Here is a 23380-nt window from a genome sequence, read left to right as displayed (position 1 = left end):
GGCAACTGAACCTTTAAAAGAAAGCTGTATTATGTCCAGGCATGCAAGCACAGGTATGGGCTGCTAGACTCCGCTATCGCCCCCTGTAGGTGGCCCCTCATCACCCCCATCTAACTAGATATGATTCTGGAGACGCCTCAAACCTATGGCCAAAAGGCATCCCTCCAAGCCTTGGCGAGGGCCGACAGAGCTGGACTCGGTGAGACTGAGGTGCCCCTGCAATCCGAGCCAGCTTTCAGGCCCGCCACACAGTGCGCTCTTCCAATTGCTGCCAGCCGTGCCCTGCACACTTCATCCGTGCTACGGGGGCCACGCGCTTCTGCGTGTTCACTCAATGGCTCTCGCCCTCTGCGGTTCCTGCGGCCCCGTGGCCGTGCGATTTCAGATTCACAAAATTGCAGATTGGAAATGAGGGAGAGCAGAGGTTAACCTGTGCCTTTGCTCTCCCCGCAAGCGCTCGGAATCGCGCCTCGCTGGGCCGCACGCTCTAATTGTCCAGTTTCTTCAAATTCCGCTCTGGTGGAGCTGCACTCGACGGTAAAAAAAAGGCCTGCAGAATGAGAATAAAAAAGAGGACCATGGCCTTGGCCGTGCTTTGTGATCGTTTGACGTGCAGAGGGCCCAGAAATTCACCTGGAAATCAACCAGGGCTTAGACTAGCCACTTAACAAGGGGAGGCTCCAGATCCATCCTAGTATTCAGAGAACTCCAAAACGTAAGTGCACATACAGTTGACCCACACATTATTTGGTATATCAAAGGGGTCCTTCTTACGCACACCACCACCACACTAAGCACACCATGCAGCCCCATTGGCTCCTCTAGTCAGATGTTTAAAAACTGTCATGTATTTTCCCTCTCATCCATTCACGTACATCGCCCCAGCCAGTCCAAAGTGGTGCTGCATTCCTCGCCTCCCCCAATTTCTTAATAGCCATGTTACATTTAAGACCTCTGTGCCATCAACACTGACAAGAAATCCCACTACTGCCACCATAAAGGGGAGCTGTGGCTGGACTTGTATCTGTTTAGCATGGGGGAGTGGAAGGGTGGAAGGGGGAAGTAGTATAGGGGCATTTAGGTGTCAGAGGGGGGAAACACAATAAATGTGGTGAGGCTATCACAGCAGGGATGCCACCCCAGAACAAGCGGGCGATGACGTGCGTCTTGTGGAAAGAGATTCAGGGATAACCCAGAAAAGTCTTAATGGCACCTGTTATCTGAAATGACTGAGCAAGCCAGGTTTATCCATCATCACCTTTTATTTCATGGAAGCTCGTTGAACGACAACTGTTTAAGTGACCAAAAGTGTGTAGGTCTGATGTGAAGAATTAGCTTTAATGGTATTGGTGTATTGACATTTTGCAAAGAGTCCTTGGGTTTTGTTTCCCTCCTGAAGACACTCCATCAAGGTCTGTATTGCAGGATACAGGAGGTAGAGAACTCGTACAGAAGAGACCATGTACAATCATGATGTTTAACTTTGGAGTAGAGAGAAAGAGGAAAAGAGATGCAAAGAGAGACACAACCAGTAACAGCAGCAATATAGACAATGGGAAAAGGAAAAGAAAGATAAAGGAAAGAGAGCGAAAGGGCAGGGAAAATAAGTGACGCATAAGGAGAACAGTGCAGAGTAGAAAGAAAGGAAAAGAAAACGGAGTAAAAGCAAGGATTTAGGGGGTGAGCGCCGGGAAGCCGGGGGAACAGGGAATCAGATGGAAAGGGAGCGCAACGGAAGGACGAAGAAGAAAAGCAGAGAGAAAGGCAAGGATTGAGGGAAGACATAATAGAAAGAAGGTAAGAATGGCTGAAAAGAAGATGCAAAAAAATGCAAAAAAGCCGCTATGGGGAAGAAAGTGAAAAAGAATGGAACAAGAAATAAATAGGAAAGCTATGAATTGAGACTGGGTGAAGTGCGAGGCACAGAGCGGCAACGGGAAGAGAAAGCGGCAACTTAATACGGAACCAAAACAAAGGCAATGGAATAAAAACAGGGCGAGGAGGCGGCGAGGCGGCCTTAATGGAAGGCGACTTTCATTCCCAGCGCGCCCTTTCAGCACAGGGCCTTTCTTCCATGTGCATAGGTAAGCGGCGGCGAGGGCAGGCCCGGGCGCCCACACAGCCTGAGCCCTCTCGGCCAGACCCCATCCACCCGCAGGCTTTAGAAACCCATGACAACTGAGACGTGTTGGGGACTTCTGGGCGCTGTACTGGGCGCTGGGGACTCGGCCTCGAGCCGGCGGCGCTGCTTTCACTTGGAGCACGCGGTGGCCTTGCTCTGCAGGCGGTGGTGCTCCCTCAGCCTGTGCACGGGAGAGAAAGAGACGGACAATTAACATGCATCGAACACAGTGAAAGACAGTCGCTGCGTTTAGGCAAAACGACGGAGCCAGGGGAGCAGTGACCAGGGCTGGTTTGTTAAACAATTACACAATTAATCTGTTCGGGTTAAAGGAACCTGTGCAATTAATGCCAGACCCCACAGAGGCCACGCCCATTCTGCCCTCTTCCTTCACCGCACAGGACCCAACACGCCCAAACAGGAAATGCATGTGTTTGTGTGCAGTGTGGGAGCAGTGCACTGCAGTCAGTGTGTAGAGCTCCACAGTACAGTGGAGGCGGGCACTGCCTGTTTCTGCAGCGCTGTTCAGTATTGTCTAGTGCAGGGGTCTGCAACCTTTGGCCCCTCATATGTTATGGACCCCGACCAGAACCTAGTGTTTGCACAGGCACCCACACACACTGTCTCGAGGCACTGTGCACCTGCCGCAGTGCTGCTGACGTGCACTAAATGTGAGTGTGTTGGCAGGATTTGTGAAGAGGGCAGTGCTGTAGCACAGTCCTTCTCTGCAGTGAAGATAACTTCTAGAGTGCGGATGGGCAGTCTGTGCATTGGCATGGAGACTCAAGTCAGTGTGTGTGTGTCTATGAAGTGTGGGCCATGTGAGTATGGTTAGGGGAGGTGCAGAGTGCTGCTGAACATAGTATGCCTGTGCTATGATGATTAGAGGCACGTGGTTGGCTCCCCGCCCCCGTACATCCCTGGGCATCCTGTGCATTAGCCATGGCTTCTCCCACCATTGGCTTATTCCTGCAACACCAGAAGAACTGCTCGGGAGTCAGTAATGCCCAGAGAGTCCTGGGTGTTGTAGGCGCAGGGGCCGCCTGAGGCCCACACCAGCACTCACATGCAGTCACACACGCATACTGTACAGAGCACACTGGACGCGTGCAGACTGCTCAGGTCCCCGGCGGCAACTGCCGAGTGGGACCGTCTATATTAACAGTGCGCATGCACGAGCCTCGTTGTGGGCCGCGCATGCGCAATACCGCGTATTCACTACACAACATCCCTCCTTATTCCCCAAACAAGTAACAATTATAACATATGCACACAACAATAACAGTTCAACAGTTCACGAACAGTCCTCCACCTGTTACGAGGCAGTGTCCATGATAAAGTCTTGGAACCTCTGCGGCGGCTTGCGTCCCGCCCGGATTGGGTACCTTCTGGACTCCTCCGGAGGTGTCTCTGGTGTCCCTGGAGCCTCTGGCGGTCCATCGTCCCTTGGTGGAGATCCTGCCCCAGGTCCGGGCACATCGTGCATTGCGGGGGAAGGCGCCGCCTCGATCCGCTTGAAGAACAACACATTCCTGGTGACTGTGCCTCTGGCATTGGCCACCGTGATCATGGACCCCTTGACGTGGGTCACTCCCAGTGGCTGCACTTCATACGGTAGTGACAGCTTCCCCTCCGGCCTGCGGTTCCTGACCAGCACTGTGTCCCCCACTGCAATCGCCTTTTCTGGCAGGTTCTGCCTGGCGCTTTCCCGCTCATTCTGGACGGCCCTTTCCGCCCGCACTCGGTTGTTGTCGATCACTCCTGGGCAGCGTCCTTCGACTTCGGGCAGCAGTCCCCTGGGAGCTTGTTTGAAAAGGGCTTCAGCTGGCGCGACCCCGGTAGACTGATGCAGGGTCGTGCCGTATTCGCAGAGAAATTCAAAGAGGTTGCGGCGTAGCTCCTCCCCTCCATTCAGCGATATTCGGAAGACTTTATTCAGCGTCCGCATGAAGCGTTGCACCTCCACATTTGCTCTGGGCCAGAGTGGGGTGACCTTTTGGTGCTTGAGCCCCCTTTCCTCACAGTACTGGGCAAACTGCTGCCCCTGGAACGGTGTGCCGTTGTCCGAACAGATCTCAATGGGGAACCCATGGGTGGCAAACATCTTCTCCAGGGCCAGAATGGTGTGGTCGCTGGCCGTGGATTCCACCAGCTCCACCTCTGGATATCGTGACCACTGGTCTACCACTGCAAGAAAGTACATTCCTCGACCCGTGGACCCGAAGTCAGCATGCACTGTCCCCCACGGTTGTTCACTTCGTTCCATGGCCTGGATGGGCGGCCCTCTCTCCACTGGACTGGCCACCTGACATGGTATGCATGCCCGCACAAATTCGTCCACCCTGCTCTCCAGGTCTGGGAACCACACTTTCAACCTCAGGCGTGCCTTCGTCTTCGCCGTCCCCTGGTGCCCTTTGTGGGCGAGCTGCAGTACCTTTCCCACCAGTGCCCGTGGGACGACGATTTGACACCCCCTCAACAGGAGACCGTCGTTGGCGACTGACAGATCGTGGCGTGCCCTCCATAGCACCTGGAGATCCTTCTGTGCACCATAGTCTCTTCTGGCATTGTACATGAGCACTTCACGCCACTCTCCACTGGCCATGGCCTCCTTGATTACCAGGAACACCTCGTCCACATTCGACGCATCCGCTATCTCCTGGCGTGCCAGGGCCACTGGCAGCACCGCCTCCACCATGAGCTGCACCACCTCCACACAGTCCGCCACCTCATCGGAGTCTCGGGGGTGCCCAGCCCCCGGGTGACGGGACAGATAGTCCGCTGGATTGTGCGTGCTAGGGCGATACTGCAGCTTGACTCCATATTCCATGAGCGAGAGCATCCATCTCTCGATGCGTGGTGGGGGCTTGGATGAGGCTCCGGACATGATCGGAATTAAGGGCTTGTGGTCCGTTATGACGACTACGGGCTTGCCCAGGATGTAGATCTGGAAATGCTTGCAGCCCCATAGGATGGTCAGGGCCTCGCTTCTCAGTCTCGGTGAGCGCCTTGCTGGCGTAGGCGATGAGCCGCATGGTCCCCTGCGGGTCTGCCTGCATGAGGACCGCCCCCAGTCCCACCGGGCTGGCATCCACCACTATTTGCGACTCCCTGTCTGGATTGAAATACGCCATGGTCTCCTGCCCTGACAGGGCGCTCTTGATTTCGGCAAACGCCCTTTGTTCCTTCTCCGTCCAGACCCACGCCACGTCAGTCCTAGTCAGAGCCCTCAAGGGTTCCGACAGCAAGGCCAGGTCACAAATAAATCATCCACAATAATTGACCATACCCAGGAAGCTCCTTATTTCCGCGGGATACTCCGGCGGGGCCCCCTCTCGAATGCCCCGTACCTTCGCCGGATTAGGTGAGATGCCCCCAGCATGGAACACAAACCCAAAAAACTCTATCCGGTCCTTCAGAAACTCACACTTCTTCCGGTGCAGGGTCAGTCCCAGGCTTCTGAGTCTTTCCAGTGTTCACTCCAGGCGCTTCAGATGTTCTGGTTCCGACTGTGCGAACACCAGGATGTCGTCCGACATGTTGATCACCCCTTTTAACCCCGCCAGTGCCCCCCGGATGGCGTTCTGGAAGACTTCCACTGCCGACGAGAGCCTGAAGCTGAGCCTCTTGAACTGGTACAGTCCCTCGTGAGTCATAAAGGTGGTAATGTATCTGGACTCCGGGTGAAGTTCCAATTGATGGTAGCCGGACCTCAGATCCAGCTTGGAGAAAACTCTCGCTCCCTGTAGCTCGCCGACAATGTCATCCAGAGTGGGCGTGAGGTGTCATGTCCACACAGAAGCGGACAGCTCCTGGCTGTTTGGGCTTTGGGGCGACAACAATTGGAGAAACCCACGGGGTCGGGCCTTCCACCCATTCAATAATGTCTAGGTCAATGAGCGATTTCAGCTCCTGCTCCACCTGTGCCCTCAGGTGGAACGGTATTCGGCGATGTTTGAGGGCTGTTGGTCTCACCGACCCGTCGATGTGAAGCCTGATGGGGTCCCCCTTCAGTTTTCCGACCCCTTGGAAGATGGTGTCAAAGCGCTGCAGTAGGTGGTCTATGTCGGTGTGATAAATGGCCAGCGTATATTGAGGGCTTCGGAGGCAGCACAGCTTAAGAGGGAGTGCAGGCTTACACTTGTCACGAAGAACCTCGCCTTGATCTTGCTCTGCCCATGGGACACTGGCGTCACAAACACTCCCTGGATTGGTAGCGGAGTGTTTCCCCCAAAAGCGTATATCAGCGCCTTGGAATCAGACAGCTCGGGAGGGCCTGGAAGAGGTTCATAGTGTTCAGTCGCAAGCACGCAAACTGACGCGCCTGTGTCTATAAGAACAGGAGTGAGACCTCCCCAATGTTCACCGTGCACATCAGTTGTCGGCTTCCTCTGGGACCAGTAGCGATGCTCGAGATGAAGAAGATCTCCTCTTCCTCCTCCGCTATGTCTAGATCCTGCATGCCTTGCTCGACCGACAACATACCCTTCACTCTCCGGGCGTTGTTCCCTCCGATTCTCGCTGGCTCTCTCGACGCCGTCACCCATGATGACAACAGGGCAAAGTACTCACAGTCTGGCACACTTCGATGGTGGTATAAGCAGCCCAGTCACTGGATGGGAGTGCAGGTGTTCAGCACCAAAGGATGATAACAGAAGACCCTGTGGAACTGGATGGAGAAAGTTCTATGCGTCTTCCTTCACAGCCAGGGAAGAACCTCCCTTTTCTCTTCTGTTTTTTTTTTTTTGGAGTCCACATCCCTTTAGCTTGCCAGGGCTGTGGAATGTTCCAAAAATTAGCTTCGAAGCCAGGGGATCGCAGCCGGCGCACAAGCACCCTCCTGGGCCGCAACCGCTGCGATCCGCGTAAGATCAAAGATGGCTGCCGGCCATGTGCGTGGGTCCGTGTCGACACGGAGAAGAGCCTCTCTCTCCGACACACTCAGAGCAGTGGCTCAGGGCTCCAGTGCCATCCTCGTCGCCAGTGTTGTAGGCGCGGGTGCGCCCGAGGCCCGCACCAGCACTCACACACAGTCACACACGCATACTGTACAGAGCACACGGGACGCGTGCAGACTGCTCAGGTCCCCGGCGGCAACTGTCGGGTGGGACCGTCTTTATTAACAGCGCGCATATGCGAGCCTCGTTGTGGGCCGTGCATGCGCAATACCGTGTATTCACTACGCAACATCGGGTATGCCGTTATCCTAGTAAACGCACAGGACTGGCGGCTAGGTTCAGTGGCACCTCACCTGGGGGGCTGCTGGGTTACCATTCGCACACAGGTGGCTGCTGGATCCCCAGGGGCACCTTTGGGGTGATGCGTGGCCCAGTGATAATGGGGTCACTGGACCTCCATGTGGGATGGGGAGGCTGACACATGTCTGTGACTAATTGCACTCTCGCGTGGAGGGGATGTGGCCTCGCAGTTCGGCTCTTCCACCTTTCTGTGTGGAATGGAACATGAGCTAGAGGACTAATTGCCAGTTGTTGAGGACGTTGGCTCAAGCGTGTCCACCCATCACTTTGAGAGCTCCTCAGTCAAGTGGGAGGACTTGTCTTACACGTGTAATGGGACAGTTGTATTTCAATTGAAATTTGGCTGTGGGGAGGGGATGGAACCTCGGGTGTAACGAGAGTGCTGCACTCAGCCCTACAGGTAAGGGGTGATTCGGCTACTTTTACTCCCTACAAATTTGCAAATACTCCCAACCAATAAAAATAGGGAGTAAAAATACTCACAAAAAAATAAGAAAAAGACATGTGGAAGCTTGCACCCCTGCTTCCACCCGCACGGCTCTATGGATCTCCATGCTTCCACCCACACGGGTCCATGGATCTGTTTGGACCATGCTTTTACCCACACGGCTTCATGGATCTGTTTGGACCATGCTTCCACCCGCACGGCTCCATGCATCTGTTTGGACCATGCTTCCAGCCGCAAGACTCCATGCATCTGGTTGGACTATACTCCCACCCACACGGCTCCATGGCTCTGTTTAGAGCATGCTTCCCCCGTACAGTTCCATGGATCTGTTTGGACCATGCTTTCACCCGCACAGCTCCATGAATCTGTTTGGACCATGCTTTCACCCGCACATCTCCATGGATCTGTTTGGACCATGCTCCCACACGCACGGCTCCATGGATCTGTTTGGACCATGCTTCCACCCACACGGCTCCAATGATCTGTTTGGACCATGCTTTCACCCACACGGCTCCATGGATCTGTTTGGACCATGTTTCCATCCACATGGCTCCATGGATCTGTTTGGACCATGCTTTCACCCACACAGCTCCATGGATCTGTTTGGACCATATTTCCACCCACACAGCTCCATGGATCTGTTTGGACCATGCTTTCACCCGCAAGGCTCCCTGCCTCTGTTTGGACTATGCTTCCACCCACACTGCTCCATGGCTCCGTTTAGAGCATGCTTCCACCCGCACAGCTCCATGGACCTGTTTGGAACATGCTTCCACCCGCACGGCTCCATGAATCTATTTGGACCATGCTTTCACCCATACACCTCCATGGATCTATTTGGACCAGTGCTGCACATCGTACTTCAGGCAGACACTACTATTTTAATTTCCTGATTGTGAGAAGAGAACATGTATCTTTTAATGTGCATAAGTAAGTCGATGCAAAGAAAGAAATACTACAAAAACATTTCTGTTAAAACATTTTTGCTCGCTTATAAAATACTCTTTGTGAATTGGACTTACATTTTGACTCCCTAAGAATACATCTTACTCCCAACTTAAAGAAAATAGGGAGTAAAATACTCCACCTTCCAAATATTATCTGGCGCACTGGCTGTACTTCTGCCTGGCGCTTTCCCGCTCATTCTGGACGGCCCTTTCCGCCCGCACTCGGTTGTTGTCGATCACTCCCGGGCAGCGTCCTTCGACTTCGGGCAGCAGTCCCCTGGGAGCTTGTTTGAAAAGGGCTTCAGCTGGCGCGACCCCGGTAGACTGATGCAGGGTCGTGCCGTATTCGCAGAGAAATTCAAAGAGGTTGCGGCGTAGCTCCTCCCCTCCATTCAGCGATATTCGGAAGACTTTATTCAGCGTCCGCATGAAGCGTTGCACCTCCCCATTTGCTCTGGGCAAGAGTGGGGTGACCTTTTGGTGCTTGATCCCCCTTTCCTCACAGTACTGGGCAAACTGCTGCCCCTGGAACAGTGTGCCGTTGTCCGAACAGATCTCAATGGGGAACCCATGGGTGGCAAACATCTTCTCCAGGGCCAGAATGGTGTGGTCGCTGGCCGTGGATTCCACCAGCTCCACCTGTGGATATCGTGACCACTGGTCTACCACTGAAAGAAAGTACATTCCTCGACCCGTGGACCCGAAGTCAGCATGCACTGTCCCCCACGGTTGTTCACTTCGTTCCATGGCCTGGATGGGCGGCCCTCTCTCCACTGGACTGGCCACCTGACATGGTATGCATGCCCGCACAAATTCGTCCACCCGGCTCTCCAGGTCTGGGAACCACACTTTCAACCTCAGGCGTGCCTTCGTCTTCGCCGTCCCCTGGTGCCCTTTGTGGGCGAGCTGCAGTACCTTTCCCACCAGTGCCCGTGGGACGACGATTTGACACCCCCTTAACAGGAGACCGTTGTTGGCGACTGACAGCTCGTGGCGTGCCCTCCATAGCACCTGGAGATCCTTCTGTGCACCATAGTCTCTTCTGGCATTGTACATGAGCACTTCACGCCACTCTCCACTGGCCATGGCCTCCTTGATTACCAGGAACACCTCATCCACATTCGACGCATCCGCTATCTCCTGGCGTGCCAGGGCCACTGGCAGCACCGCCTCCACCATGAGCTGGACCACCTCCACACAGTCCGCCACCTCATCGGAGTCTCGGGGGTGCCCAGCCCCCGGGTGACGGGACAGATAGTCCGCTGGATTGTGCGTGCTAGGGCGATACTGCAGCTTGACTCCATATTCCATGAGCGAGAGCATCCATCTCTCGATGCGTGGTGGGGGCTTGGATGAGGCTCCGGACATGATCGGAATTAAGGGCTTGTGGTCCGTTATGACGACTACGGGCTTGCCCAGGATGTAGATCTGGAAATGCTTGCAGCCCCATAGGATGGTCAGGGCCTCGCTTCTCAGTCTCGGTGAGCGCCTTGCTTGCGTAGGCGATGAGCCGCATGGTCCCCTGCGGGTCTGCCTGCATGAGGACCGCCCCCAGTCCCACCGGGCTGGCATCCACCACTATTTGCGACTCCCTGTCTGGATTGAAATACGCCATGGTCTCCTGCCCTGACAGGGCGCTCTTGATTTCGGCAAACGCCCTTTGTTCCTTCTCCGTCCAGACCCACGCCACGTCAGTCCTAGTCAGAGCCCTCAAGGGTTCCGACAGCAAGGCCAGGTCACAAATAAATCATCCACAATAATTGACCATACCCAGGAAGCTCCTTATTTCCACGGGATACTCCGGCGGGGCCCCCTCTCGAATGCCCCGTACCTTCGCCGGATTAGGTGAGATGCCCCCAGCATGGAACACAAACCCAAAAAACTCTATCCGGTCCTTCAGAAACTCACACTTCTTCCGGTGCAGGGTCAGTCCCAGGCTTCTGAGTCTTTCCAGTGTTCACTCCAGGCGCTTCAGATGTTCTGGTTCCGACTGTGCGAACACCAGGATGTCGTCCGACATGTTGATCACCCCTTTTAACCCCGCCAGTGCCCCCCGGATGGCGTCCTGGAAGACTTCCACTGCCGACGAGAGCCTGAAGCTGAGCCTCTTGAACTGGTACAGTCCCTCGTGAGTCATAAAGGTGGTAATGTATCTGGACTCCGGGTGAAGTTCCAGTTGATGGTAGCCGGACCTCAGATCCAGCTTGGAGAAAACTCTCGCTCCCTGTAGCTCGCCGACAATGTCATCCAGAGTGGGCGTGAGGTGTCATGTCCACACAGATGCGGACAGCTCCTGGCTGTTTGGGCTTTGGGGCGACAACAATTGGAGAAACCCACGGGGTCGGGCCTTCCACCCATTCAATAATGTCTAGGTCAATGAGCGATTGCAGCTCCTGCTCCACCTGTGCCCTCAGGTGGAACGGTATTCGGCGATGTTTGAGGGCTGTTGGTCTGACCGACCCGTCGATGTGAAGCCTGATGGGGTCCCCCTTCAGTTTTCCGACCCCTTGGAAGATGGTGTCAAAGCGCTGCAGTAGGTGGTCTATGTCGGTGTGATAAATGGCCAGCGTATATTGAGGGCTTCGGAGGCAGCACAGCTCAAGAGGGAGTGCGGGCTTACACTTGTCACGAAGAACCTCGCCTTGATCTTGCTCTGCCCATGGGACACTGGCGTCACAAATACTCCCTGGATTGGTAGCGGAGTGTTTCCCCCCAAAGCGTATATCAGCGCCTTGGAATCAGACAGCTCGGGAGGGCCTGGAAGAGGTTCATAGTGTTCAGTCACAAGCACGCAAACTGACGCGCCTGTGTCTATAAGAACAGGAGTGAGACCTCCCCAATGTTCACCGTGCACATCAGTTGTCGGCTTCCTCTGGGACCAGTAGCGATGCTCGAGATGAAGAAGATCTCCTCTTCCTCCTCCGCTATGTCTAGATCCTGCATGCCTTGCTCGACCGACGACATACCCTTCACTCTCCGGGCGTTGTTCCCTCCGATTCTCGCTGGCTCTCTCGACGCCGTCACCCATGATGACAACAGGGCAAAGTACTCACAGTCTGGCACACTTCGATGGTGGTATAAGCAGCCCAGTCACTGGATGGGAGTGCAGGTGTTCAGCACCAAAGGATGATAACAGAAGACCCTGTGGAACTGGATGGAGAAAGTTCTATGCGTCTTCCTTCACAGCCAGGGAAGAACCTCCCTTTTCTCTTCTGTTTTTTTTTTTTTTTTTTGAGTCCACATCCCTTTAGCTTGCCAGGGCTGTGGAATGTTCCAAAAATTAGCTTCGAAGCCAGGGGATCGCAGCCGGCGCACAAGCACCCTCCTGGGCTGCAACCGCTGCGATCCGCGTAAGATCAAAGATGGCTGCCGGCCATGTGCGTGGGTCCGTGTCGACACGGAGAAGAGCCTCTCTCTCCGACACACTCAGAGCAGTGGCTCAGGGCTCCAGTGCCATCCTCGTCGCCAGTGTTGTAGGCGCGGGTGCGCCCGAGGCCCGCACCAGCACTCACACGCAGTCACACACGCATACTGTACAGAGCACACGGGACGCGTGCAGACTGCTCAGGTCCCCGGCGGCAACTGTCGGGTGGGACCGTCTTTATTAACAGCGCGCATATGCGAGCCTCGTTGTGGGCCGTGCATGCGCAATACCGCGTATTCACTACGCAACATCGGGTATGCCGTTATCCTAGTAAACGCACAGGACTGGCGGCTAGGTTCAGTGGCACCTCACCTGGGGGGCTGCTGGGTTACCATTCGCACACAGGTGGCTGCTGGATCCCCAGGGGCACCTTTGGGGTGATGCGTGGCCCAGTGATAATGGGGTCACTGGACCTCCATGTGGGATGGGGAGGCTGACACATGTCTGTGACTAATTGCACTCTCGCGTGGAGGGGATGTGGCCTCGCAGTTCGGGTCTTCCACCTTTCTGTGTGGAATGGAACACGAGCTAGAGGACTAATTGCCAGTTGTTGAGGACGTTGGCTCAAGCGTGTCCACCCATCACTTTGAGAGCTCCTCAGTCAAGTGGGAGGACTTGTCTTACACGTGTAATGGGACAGTTGTATTTCAATTGAAATTTGGCTGTGGGGAGGGGATGGAACCTCGGGTGTAACGAGAGTGCTGCACTCAGCCCTACAGGTAAGGGGTGATTCGGCTACTTTTACTCCCTACAAATTTGCAAATACTCCCAACCAATAAAAATAGGGAGTAAAAATACTCACAAAAAAATAAGAAAAAGACATGTGGAAGCTTGCACCCCTGCTTCCACCCGCACGGCTCTATGGATCTCCATGCTTCCACCCACACGGGTCCATGGATCTGTTTGGACCATGCTTTTACCCACACGGCTTCATGGATCTGTTTGGACCATGCTTCCACCCGCACGGCTCCATGCATCTGTTTGGACCATGCTTCCAGCCGCAAGACTCCATGCATCTGGTTGGACTATGCTCCCACCCACACGGCTCCATGGCTCTGTTTAGAGCATGCTTCCCCCGTACAGTTCCATGGATCTGTTTGGACCATGCTTTCACCCGCACAGCTCCATGAATCTGTTTGGACCATGCTTTCACCCGCACAGCTCCATGGATCTGTTTGGACCATGCTTCCACCCACACGGCTCCAATGATCTGTTTGGACCATGCTTTCACCCACACGGCTCCATGGATCTGTTTGGACCATGTTTCCATCCACATGGCTCCATGGATCTGTTTGGACCATGCTTTCACCCACACAGCTCCATGGATCTGTTTGGACCATATTTCCACCCACACAGCTCCATGGATCTGTTTGGACCATGCTTTCACCCGCAAGGCTCCCTGCCTCTGTTTGGACTATGCTTCCACCCACACTGCTCCATGGCTCCGTTTAGAGCATGCTTCCACCCGCACAGCTCCATGGACCTGTTTGGAACATGCTTCCACCCGCACGGCTCCATGAATCTGTTTGGACCATGCTTTCACCCATACAGCTCCATGGATCTATTTGGACCAGTGCTGCACATCGTACTTCCGGCAGACACTACTATTTTAATTTCCGGATTGTGAGAAGAGAACATGTATCTTTTAATGTGCATAAGTAAGTCGATGCAAAGAAAGAAATACTACAAAAACATTTCTGTTAAAACATTTTTGCTCGCTTATAAAATACTCTTTGTGAATTGGACTTACATTTTGACTCCCTAAGAATACATCTTACTCCCAACTTAAAGAAAATAGGGAGTAAAATACTCCGCCTTCCAAATATTATCTGGCGCACTGGCTGTACTTCTATGCATGATGGGAAGCTGGTCATTTCCGGGGGTTATTGTGCCCTGGATTTTCAGGTGAGATGAGGGTTGCTCTTTCAGATGTCAAGGTCACACGCCTTTAGTGGATGTTGGGTTGCTGGAACTGTGTGTGGCCAGATAAAGCCTGAGCTGTGAACCCTTACTTGTGTTCCCTTCTTCTCTCTGCTGTTTTCACAGCGCTGGCCTTGTTTTTCCGACTCCACTGGAAGTGGAAGTGAAGAGCTGTGTGTGTTCTTCTAATGCTGCGGTTCCGAGATGTACAAATATCCGCAGTCCTGAGAGTTTAGGCTGCACTTTACTGAAATCTCTGCAGTTACTACATAATTCATGTCTCCCCTGATTTAACGTGCCCCCATCTGTAAACGGTAATCTGAATATATATATATATATATGATACATTACTCACCGTAATCGTATTTCTGATGCTTGTATCTGCTTAGATTCACATTCTGTGCATAGGCCGACATCTAGTGGAAGCTGCAGAGTATTACAGTTTGTCTTTCGAAACTCAAAAAGGGGCGTCGAACTAGGGCATGCCAGTAATACTATCCCTAGTGTAACGTCCACTGTACCCAAGATCCCTCACGCGTGTAGGACCCTCAGATTGTATTTTTTCTGACATGAGGTAGCATGAGGAGTAGCGTGAGTACAGAGTATCCAAGCAGATAAAATAGATAATTCTACAAGCATCCATGCGCCTTCTCTCAGAGGGGAGGAAGGGCGGGTGCATGTGAATCTAAGCAGATACAAGCATCAGAAATACGATTACGGTGAGTAATGTATCCCTTCTGAGGCTTGTGGAATCTGCTTAGATCACATGCTGTGCATAGATTAGTGAGCAGTGTTAGAAGAAGGAGGTGGGATGTGAGAAGGGTCATGAGCGAACAAATGTCTTAGATCCGCTTGTCCCACTTGAGTATCTGTCTTGGAATGAGTGTCAATGCAGTAGTGATGAGTAAAAGTGTGACTAGAGCTCCATGTAGCTGCTTTGCAAATGGTGTCAAGGGGTATATTTGCAATGAAAGGCACAGTGGCTTCAGTACCCCTTGTAGAGTGGGACCTTGGCGTAAAAGGCAGTGTTTTATCTGAAAGGGAATAGAACAGTTGGTGTGAGGAATAGGGGCTGGAAACACACTGGAGTAACAAGCGTTACCTCTTAAAACTCCTACGGCACGTAGGGAGACAAAACTACAATTCCCAGCAGGCCATGGGAGGTTGTAGTTCAGGACAAGCACACAAGCGTATGGTCACGTGCGCGTTGCCAGCTGCAGTGATTGCGACGGCACGTGAATCAAGTGTGGCTTATTAATTCCTGGGTGCGGTTGGTTTGAGGAGCAGGACGGCAGGACGCGGAATGAGTTATGGACGGTGAAGCTCTGCCTGTCTGTACTCGAAGTCACAGTGAAGCTCTGCCCGTCTGACAGCTGAAGCCGCGGGCATTCGCTTGCATCGCTCAGAGCGGGGGCGGACCGGCGGCTGATCACGGCATGATACTTTCACTCCGAGGAGTCCCGCGGGGCCCTCGGAGCTCAGATAAGTGCTGGTGACATTGCGGGGTGGGGCTCCATTACATAAGTACATTCACCTGCATTCTGAATCGTGGTCTGGCAATCTCTTATGGCCAGAGTTGGTTACTGCAGTTTATTTAGTTATTAATCTAAGAAGAACTCACAAAATGGTTATGTTGGCAGGATTTCTATGACGAGTGCTATTCACTCGTGTTTACCAGGTTACAGGTTCTGTGATTTGTAGCCCATTCGCTTGCCTGATTAGACCTAGAGACATGAATCTACATGTTTATGTGTTGCTAAAAGCTTGCCCTATGGGCCATGTGTTTTGTACTTCATCCATGGGGAATTCCCCCTTGTCTTGTGGTCATACCGCTTGCTACTACATGTGAATTCAATATCCTTTGTGTTTGTTATTGAGTTCTGTTCACACGTATTAAGGTGTGTATTGGTTTGTGTTACAGAGGGTTTGGTATCAGGAAACAGGTATCAGATAGGAAGGGTCTTTTCCCTGGTGCTTCCCCTTCCCTTTTACTTAGGTTTGCCCTAACCCTTTTTCCGGTTTTCCAAATTCCCCCGCCCCATCCACAACAACTCCCTAACTCCTCTTCCCCCCATTGGCTGCCACGTGGTGTCCTGTGTACTACTTCAGGCACCTGTGCCAACCACGGTGGGAGGGTCGAATTCATTCGGCTTCTGTGGTTCGGGGGAGAGTGTCGATTCCTCTCCTCCATTATTGTAAGTGTTTTGACATAATAAGCCACCCCCATATTGGGATACTTACAACCACCCAAACCAAATGCAGTCGAATCCTCCGCCTTTGGCCGATGTGCTAAAGGCCTTGCAAGATATCCGAGTAGAATTGGCACATGCCTGTCAAGAGTCTGACGCTTTGAAGGCACAAGTGTAGGGGTTAGTGGTACAGCAAACCCCATTGGAGGGGCCCAGTGGATCTACATCAAGGGTCAGAGAAGCAGGCACTAATCAAAATGCTACTGTAATTGTGTAACCTCCCAGCAGTGTCCCGTTGGCAGCTCCTGAGCCTTTTTCAGGGGATCCCTGCAAGTATATGATGTTCCTTACTCAATGCAGATTGCATTTTCTATGTAAACCCGTAGCCTTTGAAACGATTCAGGCCCTCACAGCATTTGTGATATCATATTTAACACCAAATGCGGCGGCTTGGACTATGCCAATAGTTCAAAAGGATGACCCCTTGTTATATAACTGGGATGGATTTTTGGCAGAATTTGGTAGATTATTTGACCGGCGTGAGGTGCCTTTGGCACAAGATAAAGAATTTTTGGGTTTGAAACAGGGTAGTAGAGACCTAGTGACTTATGTGACCCAGTTTAATCGGTTAGTGATTGAGACTGAGTGGCCAGTAGCGAAACAGACGGTACTATTTTATCAGGGTCTGAAGGAATAACTGAAGGATGCCATTGCTCAAGTAGAGCCACAACCAGGGACATGTACGGCCATGATTGATTTGGTATTAAGATTAGATCACAGGATGAATGAGAGAAAAGGAGACAAGAAAAGACCGGAAGTGGCACCTTTTGTGAGATTGGATAGGATTAAGGGATGTAGAGGGAGTGAAGTGGAACCCATGCAGATTCGTAGCATTAGAGGACCATTATCGGCAGCAGAATAAGAGCAGCGTAAAGCTAACAATTTGTGTTTGTACTGTGGGCAGACAGGACATTTCATACGTACCTGTCAAAACACTCCACAAAGAGGGGTCGAAAGTGAAAGAAGCAAGAAGGAAGCGGGAAAAGAGCTGGGCCGGCCGTAGAGGGAACACCGGTGACAGGCCCCAGTGAAGTAAGGTTCCCCAGATGGGTAGCAAACACGATTAGTAATAAGACTTCTCACTTGTATATATTGGTGACGTGTTTTGCGGTGTCTAAACAGGAGGTATGGGCAATAGTGGATTCAGGGGCAACGGGCAATTTTGTAGACATTGCATTAGCTGCTCAGTGCAGGTTGCCAATACAGGAGAAGGAAAGGGTGGAGGGAGTACAGTCAGTGGACGGAACACCATTGGTATCAGGACCCATTTGGAGATGGTGTGTGCATCAGGTCACAGAGAAGAGATTACATTTGATTTAATTGCAGCACCTCAGTTTGGGCTAATACTGGGAATGCCCCGGTTAAGAAAACATAATCCTCGAATTGACTGGGAGAAGCAAATGGTGTGGTTTGAGAGACAGAAGTGTCAGGGGAATATGTTGCCAGAAGTAGGACTTGCATCTTGGTTGGTCGAAAGAGAACTCCCTGAGCAAGTGGTGGGAGCAGTTGATTCAGGAATCCCTGTCCAATATAGAGAGTTTGCAAAAGTGTTTGATAAGGGCACAGCAGAAAGATTACCTCCTCATCGCCCCTGTGATTGTGTCATTGAACTGGAGGTGGGGGCAAAATTACCGTGCAGCAGAATATATGCTCTCACAGAAACTGAAAATAAATATCTTAGGGAATATCTAGATGAGATGCTGGCCAAGGGATTTATTCGGCATTCTACTTCCCCAGTGTCCTAAATTTTATTTTTTGTCCCTAAAAATGAAGGCACTTTACGAACCTGTATTGATTATCGGGCACTAAATAGGTTTACTGTGAAAAATAGGTTTCCCTTGCCATTGATTTCAGTGTTGTTGGATCAAGTGAGGTCTGCACAGATTTACACCAAGTTTGATTTAAGAGGAACCTATCATTTGATAAGAGTGAAAGAGGGGGATGAGTGGAAAATGGCTTTCCGAACTAAATTTGCGTTGTTTGAGTACCTAGTGATGCCGTTTGGTTTGTGTAATGCCCCCGCAGCTTTTCAGTTTTTTATGCAAGAAGTATTGCGAGACTTTATTGATATTTTTGTTATTTTCTATATTGACAATATTTTGATATATTCAGATTCGCCCGAACAACATGTACTACTGGTGTGGTCATGGATCCCAAGAAAGTGCAGGCAGTCACAGATTGGCCGTCTCCACAATGTATCAAAGACATCCAATCCTTTTTAGGATTCGCCAATTTCTATCGGAGCCTTATCAGTAATTTTTCTAAAATTGTCACGCCCATTACACAATTGCATAAGAAGGCGGTGAGTTTTGTGTGGAGTCCGGAGGCAGAAAAGGCTTTTAAAGAATTTAAAGTGGCCTTCACTACGGCCCCGGTATTAAGACACCCAAACACGGAGAAACCTTTTCAGGTGGAGACTGATGCCAGTAGTATTGCCATAGGAGCCATATTATCACAGAAGCATGAGGCAGGGGTGTGGCATCCGGTGGCTTTCTTTTCAAGGAAATTAACTGGTTGTGAGCAAAATTATTCAATCACAGACAAAGAATTGTTGGCCATCCGGGCAGCATTTTTAGAATGGAGACATTATTTACTGGGAGCGAGACATCAGGTGGTGGTGGTAACTGATCATAAAAACGTACAGTATTTTAAAACCGCTCACACCTTAAGCCAAAGACAGCTTCGATGGTCCCAGTACTTTAATGAATTTGATTTTGTGGTGACATTCAGACCAGGGAGTAAGAACGGAAAGGCAGATGCATTATCCCGGCAACAAAATATAGACAATACAGTAGGAGAAGTCAAGACCTTTATTTCTCTGGAGAAAGTCATTGGGACGGTTACAAAACAACTAATTGACCAAATAAAGAAAGCTGTCCCTGCCCTGCAATTGCAACATTGGAAAGACAGTCACTCGGCACGTACCGTGCGAGAAGGGTTACCCTACCACCAGGGTCATTTGTATTTGCCCACTAGAAAATTGCAAGAAAAGGCTTTATTTTGGTGTCATAAATCCCCTTTGGCAGGACATGCAGGTCTGAGAAAGATGCAAAAAATGTTGGAGATTTATTTTTGGTGGCCTACCTTGAGAAAGGATGCAGAAAGATATCTGTTACAATGTGAAAATTGTGTACATAACAAGGCAGATCATGTTAAAAAGAGAGGTTATTTACAGCCAGTGCCCACACCAGAAACAGTTTGGACTCATATTTCAATGGATTTCATTACTGATCTGCCTCCTGATAACCAGTTTGACACCATTTGGGTGGTGGTGGATTTCTTGTCCAAACAGGCTCATTTTGTTCCATGCATTGGTATTCCTGGGGCCGGCAAGTTGGCTGAGTTGTTCTTACAACATGTTGTTAGGTTGCATGGGTTACCAAAGTGTATTGTCTCGGATAGAGGCTCACAGTTTACATCCAGGTTTTGGCGTACTTTCTGTCAGATGTGGGAATCAATTGTGCTCTGTCCACTAGCTATCATCCCCAAACTGATGGACAGACAGAGAGTTAATCAGACTTTGGAACAATATTTGAGAGGTTATCTGGGAGATGGCAGGGACTCCTGAGTACAGGCACTGTGGTTGGCGGAATTTACCTACAATTACAGGTTACAGGATTTAATCCACATTTGTTGTTTTTTCCAATGTGAGTCCTGACCCGATGCAGTTACACCAAGGGCCCTGTTGGTTCCGCTCTTCAGGCATTACTGTTGTGGGCCCCTGAGCCCGTTTTCACGCCTGTATTTCTAACTTATCCACAGCCTACAAAATTGAGGGTTAAACTGTTGTGAGGTTCTTTCGCCCTGAGGAAGGCAACTTTCAACTATGTAAAGAAACTATGGCCAGACAGGCGGCATTTCAGCCGAAACGTTGTTGTGATGATGTCAACCTTGATTTTTCTTGAAATATTTTTTTGACACCTACACGTAGGCAGACCTGTCATTAGGAATATTGGAGTTAGAGTTTGAGAGGATACGGTTGTTCTGTGTAGAGAAGGAAGAACTTTTTACCTTATGAACCGTCCATATATCTTCTCTCCACTAGTACTCCATTCCTTTTTTATTTCTTCTTTGTGACTTTACAACAAAGAAGAACCTATTTTAAAAAATATTTTTTTCTGTTTCTCATAAAAAGAATAATTGATTGTTTTCTGTTCTTTAAACAAAATTGTGAATTACAACTGTGAGTGTTTTAACAATTTCTGTTATACTTCTTTGTTATTACAACCTTTATGCTCATCAGGATTTTCTTTGTCTAAATAATAAACATTTCAAATAACTGTCTAGAAATTTGCCCTTTTTGTTTTCAGAGAATTTCATAAAAATGCATGATACCAGAGTTTGGTACTTTTTTGAACAATTTAATCATGTTGATTTTGATACATAGCAGTAAGGGATCTACGGTGTTATTTTCGTCTGTACTCGGAAGTCACAGCAAAGCCGCGGGCGTTCGCTTGCATCGCTCAGAGCGGGCGGACCGGCGGCTGATCACGGCATGATACCTTCACTCCGAGGAGTCCCGCGGGGCCCTCGGAGCTCAGATAAGTGCTGGTGACATTGCGAGGTGGGGCTCTGTTACATAAGTACATTCACCTGCATTCTGAATCGTGGTCTGGCAATCTCTTATGGCCAGAGTTGGTTACTGCAGTTTATTTAGTTATTAATCTAAGAAACACTCACGAAATGGTTTTGTTGGCAGGATTTCTATGACGAGTGCTATTCACTCGTGTTTACCAGGTAACAGGTTCTGTGATTTGTAGCCCATTCGCTTGCCTGATTAGACCTAGAGACATGAATCTACATGTTTATGTGTTGCTAAAAGCTTGCCCTATTGGCCATGTGTTTTGTACTTCATCCATGGGGAATTCCCCCTTGTCTTGTGTTCATACCGCTTGCTACTACATGTGAATGCAATATCCTCTGTGTTTGTTATTGAGTTCTGTTCACAAGTATTAAGGTGTGTACTGGTTTGTGTTACAGAGGGTTAGGTAACAGGAAACAGGTATCAGATAGGAAGGTTTTTTCCCTGGTGCTTCCTCTTCTCTATCCAACTTAGGTTTGCCCTAACCCTTTTTCCGATTTTCCTAATTCCCCCACCCCATCCACAACCTCTCCCTAACTCCTCTTCCCCCCATTGGCTTCCACGTGGAGGGTCGAATTCATTCGGCTTCTGTGGTTCGGGGGAGAGTGTCAATTCCTCTCCTCCATTATTGTAAGTGTTTTGACAGTTGGATACATCTGACTATCCACCTTGAGATGGCGTTCTTAGAGACACAATCTCCCTCTCTGCCTGGAGCTATGGAGACAAACAGCTGATATGTTTTTCTTAGCGGTCTGGTCTTGTCTACATAGTAGAGGACCGCCCTCCTCACATCTAGTGTGTGGAGTTTCACCCCAGCAGAGCTTTTGGGTTCTTGGAAAAAGGCCGGCAGCTCAATAGACTGGTTAACATGGAATATGGAAATGAACTTAGGTGCAAACCTAGGGTTAGTGCGTTAAACCACTTTATCCTTATGAATAGTAAAGAAAGGATCCTTCACTGACAGTGCTTGAATTTCACTGACTCTTCTTATGGAGGTGATGGCTACTAAGAAGGCAGTTTTATAAATCAGGTGTTTGAGACTAGATTTGTGCATGGGCTCATAGGGGGGTCCCATGAGCTTAGCAATTGCCACATTAAGGTCCTAACCTGGTGGTGGGTTAGAAATTGGAGGGTGGAGTCTCTTCACCGCTTCCATAAATGCTTTGACAACTGGCACTTTCCACCATGACACCTTGTTATGGGAAGTGGTGTAGGCTGCTAAAGCTGCCAGGTGCACTTTAAGTGAGTTAAACACTAACCCTGCATCCAATAGGTGGAGCATATAGGTGACAGCATTATGAGGAGTACAATCAACTGGGTTGATTTGCCTATTCTGGCATCAACTAACGAATCGTTTGCATTTGTCATAGTAACAGTGCCTTGTGTTAGGTTTACTTGACTCTTTCAAGATATCCATACAATCTCTGGGGTAAATTGAGATGTCCGAACTCTATGACTTCAAGAGCCATGCTGCCAAGTTCATTGAGTTGGGCTGAGGATGCACTGTTAGCCCCTCGTGCTGGGAGAGTAGGTTGTACCGGCATGGGAGTTTGATGGGGTCGCACACTGCCAGTTTGCGTAGGTGTGGATACCATAGTTGTCACGCCCACATAGGAGCAACCAGGATGAGCGTCATCGGTTCCCTGTGGATCTTGTTCACCACCTTCCTCATAAGAGGGGTTGGTGGAAAAGCGTAGGCAAACATCCCTGACCAATTCATCCATAGGGTGTTCCCCTTGGAGCCTGGCTGGGGTAACCTGGATGCAAAGTCTGGGCATTGCCTGTTTTGCTTGTGGCAAATAGGTCTATAGTGGGGAAACCCCACTGAGAGAAGAGCTCTCCTACGACTTCTTCATGTAGTGTCCACTCGTGTTCTTCTGGGAGGGGATCCCTGCTCAGAGCATCTGCTAGTGAGTTGAGATCCCCTGGAACATGTTGGGATGACAGGTAAATCTTCCGTTTGAGTTCCCATCTCTAAATTTTCTGGGCAAGCTTGGACACATTTGGTGAACGAGTGCCCCCTTGTTTGTTTAAGTAAAACATTGCTGTTGTGCTGTCTGTTAGGATCTGCACTGACAGGTTGGATAGGAGGGGTGCGAATGCTCGAAGCGCTCTGAAGACTGCCAGAGGTTCTAGCAGGATGATGTGGTTCTGAGCCACTGTGTAAGACCAGAGACCCCGAGCTGTATGGTGTAGGTAGTGGGCTCCCCACCCTGCTAGGGACGTGTCTGTTGTGATGACGGCCTGTATCTCTGGGTTGTAGAAGGGTTTCCCATTCATAAGATTCTCTCTTGTCCACCAGCGAAGACTCTGTACTAGTGTTGGCGAAACGACCACTAAATCGTCCCACTGACCACTTGCTTGAGACCACGGTTTCGCCAACCATTCCTGCATGGGTCGCATGCGCAGGCGCGCGTGGGGAACCAGGTA

General features: G+C 50.7%; 1 protein-coding gene across 1 annotated transcript in view; it reads right to left on the bottom strand.

Moving 5' to 3' along the window:
• Positions 1-1243: 1243 nt before the first annotated feature.
• The window catches only part of ASS1 (argininosuccinate synthase 1), a 514067-nt gene continuing 491930 nt past the window's right edge, over positions 1244-23380 (bottom strand). Inside the window, exon 16 of the mRNA XM_069609263.1 lies at positions 1244-2303. Within this exon, the coding sequence (XP_069465364.1) occupies positions 2252-2303 (52 nt within the window). The 3' untranslated portion in view covers positions 1244-2251. The remainder of the gene's footprint in view (positions 2304-23380) is intronic.

Source organism: Ambystoma mexicanum, chromosome 8 (assembly GCF_040938575.1).
Source record: "Ambystoma mexicanum isolate Mex_15411 chromosome 8, UKY_AmexF1_1, whole genome shotgun sequence".
Lineage (NCBI taxonomy): Eukaryota > Metazoa > Chordata > Amphibia > Caudata > Ambystomatidae > Ambystoma > Ambystoma mexicanum.
Note: the sequence above shows the minus strand (reverse complement) of the source record. Positions and strands in the feature narration are given on the sequence as shown.